Raw genomic sequence first — 5221 nt, 5'->3', positions numbered from 1 at the left:
TCATCACACACAAAAACATTATAAAACCCCCTTCTGTCTCTCTTAGACAGAAGCTTTCTCAATAAATTTTTCCTACCAAAAAAAAAAAAAGCCAGGCGTGGTGGTGCACGCCTGTAATCCCAGCATTTGGGAGGCAGAGGCAGGAAGATCACTATGAGTTCAAGACCAGCCAGGGCTACATAGTGACTTCCAGGTCAGTCTCAACTATATAGTGAGATCCTGTATCAAAAAAACAAAAACAAAAACAAAAAAAGAAAGAAAAAAACTATTTAAAACCCACTAAAACTAACTTATAACGTATTCATTCTTAACCTTGTCAGCAACTAATACTGCAAAACAGGCTTTCTTCTAGCAAGACAGCTATTTTCTTCATGTTAACTGGTTAAGAATGGACATATTAGGAAAGGAGAACCCATTGATAGTTCAACATGAATCCTAAGTACTTGCTAAGACTATCCTAGGAAACACTTCCTAGAAGGCAAGTTTTGCTTCTGATTTAGAATTCTGCATCTCCGAAATATCTATACCTGGCTCCTTGGAGACAAAGCAAACATCCCAGATCTTTGTATCTCTATATGGGGCAGAAAAGTTGGGGCTGGCTACTACCCTTTTTAGTAGGGGCAAATGGGGAAAACAAACATTATTCCAGACTCTCCTGTCACCCAAATGAACAGAACACAATTCTTTTCGCGAGGCAGGCACAGCGCCACTGAGCTACATCCCAGCCCCACCCAATTCTTTTTTTATACAGTACTAGCCAAAGGAAACAAACAATGAGTTTCCAAGAGCAGTCTAGTGTTTACCACTCCGCTTTTACACTTGTGCGTGGATAAATATAAAATAATGTTTGGACAAAAGAGCTTTGCAATTATCTTAAAGATACAGAACATAAAATCTCCTCAGAAATAAATAGCTGAGATGTTTCTAGTCCTGCTTCCATGGATGAATTACAGGTGAACGTGTTTCAGGCCATGGATGGACCGTGGCAGCTGGGAACCACTGATGTCCCAGTCAGACCAGCTCTAGTGTCTTCCACGCGTGGTTGCCAATCAGAATTAATCATTTTTTCCGTGCAAGTACTTTAACATGGAGTCTACGCCCTGGGCCGAGCCCCAGATCTTCTTCAGCACCTCGCACTCCCTCTTGTTGGCCTGCTCCAGCTCCAGCTTCATGTTACACATCATGAGGGCCTTGGACTCCTCCAGCACAACTGGATTACACAAGGCCAGCTCCTTGATGCGAACCATGACTTCCTGGGCGAAGGACCCCGGCCAAAACACCTGGGAAACCAGGCCCTTGTTGCAGGCCTCCTGCGCTGTCAGTTTCCTCGTGCTGAGCAACATCTCACTTGCAGATGCTCCTCCCATAATCTTGGGAAATGTAACGGTAGAGCAGCCATCTGGACTCTGTCCTAAGGTAGCATAGGGTGTTTCAAACCAAGCCTTTTCACTAGCCCAGACCACATCACAAAGAGCCAATATGGATGCTCCTAGTCCAATGGCTGGGCCATTTACTGCTACAATAATAGGCTTCTTAAACTGAATGAAAGCATTCACGAAATTTCTGACCGCCTCGGCCATTTTAGTGCTTTCTCTTTTCCGGTTATCTGTGAGACGCTGTAGGAAATAATTAAAGTCGAGACCGCAGCAGAAGACGCTGCCGATGGCGCTGAGAAGCACCAGCTTGCTGTCATCGGCAGCGGCCGTGTTCAGAGCACTCTGGACTTCTTTCATGACCTCCAGATTTAGTGAGTTATTCTCTGATGATTTTGTGGACAAGAAGATGTGGGTGAAGCCATCTTGCTTCCTGACGACAATATCTCGATATCTGTAGGCACTCTCTGTTTGCCTCAAACTGAAACGCAACCGCTTGTTACAAGATGGGTCTCTTTTGCCAACAAATTTCCTTTTCTGGGTTGTCGCTCCTTTAACAGATGTCTGTACGTTGGTTGTTTCACTGGCTGTGAGCGCATCTGTGACCTCAGAGGTACCTTGCCCTTCAACAGCCAAATCTGCGGCCTGGGCTGCGGTCACCCGGCCCGGCACCTGGGGCACTAGCGGGTGTATTCGGGACCTGCTCCCCATCCTGGCTCGCTGCGCACCAGGGCCCAACAAAGCTCTCACGGGCTTCTCTGCTGCCACTTTTGGTGCCACCGTGTCCTCGGGACCCTGCTTAATGGGGTCCAGCTTCTCAGGGCCTTTGCTCGGAAAGCCGTCCACGGCAGTCCGGCTTTTAATGGGGCTCGCAGACACAGGGGTATTGATACCTGTCTCTGGAAGATCCGTGACCTCTGGGCTGGACGGGGAAGGTGCTGTACTTTTCTTTAACTTCAGGCGGGCCGCAACCGATGCAAGGTTCTTGGACTCGTGGTCCTTGATCACCTGGGCCTTCTGGGAGGTGTCGGAGAAGCTGCTGTTAGTGGACCTGGAAATCTGCTTCCTGGCATTTTTGGAAGAGGTCCCGCTGGTCTGGGTGAGCGCGCTCTCTTTTTGCTTCTCGGCGTGGTTCCCGTTGAAATCGTGGATGCACTCACAGTTCACCAGGTGCTTCTCCGGCTCCACCATGTCCTTCTCGCTGTTGTCTTCAGTCTTCCCATTTTTGTTTTTCCTTTTGTCAACAACCTTTTCAACCTCGTACAGCTCCTCAGAAGCCATGGCGGAGGCTGGAGCACGCGGACTGCTCTTTGTCTCAGTCGATGGGGCGTGGCGGGCACTTCCTGCTCCCGCCTGGCGCAGGCGCGGTTGCACGCGGGTGCCTCTCAGGGGCGTGGCGGGTTGTGCGCAGGAGCAGCTGTACCAGCGCCTGGGACCCCCCCACCCCGTCGGGAGGGGGCTTGACTCGGCGCTAGCTCATCACGCCCCACTACGGGGTGGGCTGGGGGCTGCGCAGCAAGCTGTGGCGGAGTCCGGGCTCTGCACTCCTGCAGAGTGCAGAAATCTTCCTACTTGCCATGGAGAAACGTGCCCTGGTGACTCATTTTTTTTGTTTTGTTTTGTTTTGGTTTTTTTTTTTGAGACACGGTCTCACTATGTAGTTGAGACTGACCTGAACTCATTATGTAGCCTAGGCTGGTCTCGAACTCACAGCGATCCTCCTGCCTCAGCCTCCCGAATGCTGGGATTACAGGCTTGTGCCACCATGCCCAGCTTGTTTTATTTTTAGACAACGTCTCACTTTGTAATGCAGGCTGACCTTTACCTCACTATGTAGCTCAGGCTGGCCTCAAACTCATGGAGATCCTCCTGCCTCAGCCTTCAATGAACTAAAGGTGTAGGCCTGGGCCAGGGATAGGGATAGGTAAGACAGGCCTTGATTTGAACTTTTTTTTCCCTTCTTTCTCCCCCGCCCCATTTTCTGGTGTTTGTTTTTGTTTTCTTTTCTTTTTTCTTGTTTGTTCTTTTTACATGAGTGTGAAGTTTCTAGTTTTGTTGTTGCTCTGTTCTTATTTTTACTTCTTCCTTCTGTTTCTCACCTGTCTTCATTACCAGTTCCCCAAAGTTTGTATGATCTTCCTTTGTCCACCAGCCTTGCTTTTAATCTTTTCCTCTTCTATTGCTCTGTTTCCCACCCAACCCTCCCCTCCTTTGGTACAGGGATCAAACTCAGGACCTTGTGCTTACAAGGCAGGTGGCAGAACCACTGAGCCCCAGCCCTCCCCCAACCTCTTTTAAATCTTCTCCCCTAAGGGTAAAACTGCCACATTAAGGGCTTTTTTATTGCATACAACTTTCTGGTTTGTTTTATAACCACAAATATAGTTCATATGGTTAAAGGTGGTAAATTAATAGCTACCACAGTTTGTCATTTTCTAGGCTGAGTTTGATGCTACTGTTTTGCCAATTGCATATGTTAGCCAAGGTGACATAATTGTGCTAATCACTTGTTCTTCCTTGTACACCAAGGCTGAGATTGCCCAAGGGTTTTTAAAAAATAACTATAGGCCAGTGCCAAAGAACCAAGGGCTGTGCCAAATAGGCAGAAATTTCTCATTCCCAATATATTGAAGATGTAGGATCTTGCAACAGACTCAAAACCAAAAATCCAGCTTCACCTGGAAGACACTCCTGAAAAACAGTCATTTCCATTTTTTTTTTTTTTGTTTGGTATAGGGGATGGAACTCAGGACCTTGCACTTGCAAGGCAGGCAGCAGCACCACTGAGCTAAATTCCCAGCCTGTAGCAGTCATTTCTCAAGAGTCCCGAATACTGGAAATAAAGGTACTTGGCATAAGCAATTTATAAGTATCAATCTAAGAATTAAACTTTTAAAAAAATAGAAAAAGGGCCGGGGATTTGCCTCATTGGTTCTACTGCCTGCCTTGCCAGCACAAGGGCTGGAGTTCAATCCCTGGTGCCCAAAACAAAAAGCAACAACAACAAAAAATGATAAGACACTTAAGCAAGATGCAAACTTCCCAGACTTTCAGCTCACCAAAGACAAACCCAGGAAGTAATGAGGTGAAATAACCCGAAAGCCTCCCACGTGGACTCTGAAATGATAACAGTGGAAGTAACAAAGGAGGTGAATGAGCCTCTAGAAAAAAAAATCAAAGCAGAAATAAGTTTCTCAGGTAACTACATGTCGCGAGCCGGCGACGCAGAGCACTGTCCAGCAGTGTCTCAAACCTGAAAGAGCAGCGGGGTGGAGATGGGGCAGAGAGAAAGGAAGGACGCCAAGACAAGAGTCTGATCAAGGCGGCGTTTAATGCCGGCAAGCACCGGCCTTTTAAAGCAAAAAAAACCACAAACTATTATGGGATGGGTTTACCATAGTAACTGAAAGGTCACACAGGAAAAGAGCAAACAGGCTCAACAAAAACAACCCACCGTGAGTAGTAGTAACCTGGACAACCACACATCTAAAGGTCAGAGACAAGAAACTGTTAACTTTCAGGAATTCCACAAAGGAAACACTCTACCTGCTAAACTGGAGAAGCTTAACACATATGGAGTTACTAGAGTTAACAATACTTACAACCAATACTCATGATCCCCACAATTCCTCCCTTTTTGTTTTAAAACTTTGGTTCCATAGCAAGAAGAAGCTTAAGAGAAAGTATAGGCATGTCCGAGCCTGTCTTAGGTTGGGAAAAGCATTTGGCTGTCTTACCCGTCATTGGGGTCATCTGTCTTACAGGCCTATAACATGATGAAGATTTAACAGAAGCCCCTGTCTTAGGTTGATCAGTCAAACCTTTTCCTCTTACCCGTCTTTGACTTT

General features: G+C 46.8%; 1 protein-coding gene across 1 annotated transcript; it reads right to left on the bottom strand.

Moving 5' to 3' along the window:
• Positions 1 to 223: 223 nt before the first annotated feature.
• On the bottom strand, positions 224 to 3006 carry LOC104849797 (chromodomain Y-like protein). The gene has a single exon (XM_033760533.1). It carries the CDS (start codon positions 2652 to 2654, stop codon positions 1056 to 1058), a length of 1599 nt encoding a protein of 532 aa, XP_033616424.1. The 5' UTR covers positions 2655 to 3006; the 3' UTR covers positions 224 to 1055.
• Between the last annotated feature and the right edge of the window lie 2215 nt (positions 3007 to 5221).

This window comes from Fukomys damarensis, unplaced genomic scaffold (genome assembly GCF_012274545.1).
Source record: "Fukomys damarensis isolate Sample0158 unplaced genomic scaffold, DMR_v1.0_HiC HiC_scaffold_39, whole genome shotgun sequence".
NCBI lineage: Eukaryota > Metazoa > Chordata > Mammalia > Rodentia > Bathyergidae > Fukomys > Fukomys damarensis.
This window is presented reverse-complemented; position numbering and strand designations above follow the sequence as displayed.

Bases quoted from the DNA above. Each gene is read 5' to 3' on its own strand.
- LOC104849797 (XM_033760533.1), bottom strand. From the start codon at position 2,654: ATGGCTTCTGAGGAGCTGTACGAGGTTGAAAAGGTTGTTGACAAAAGG.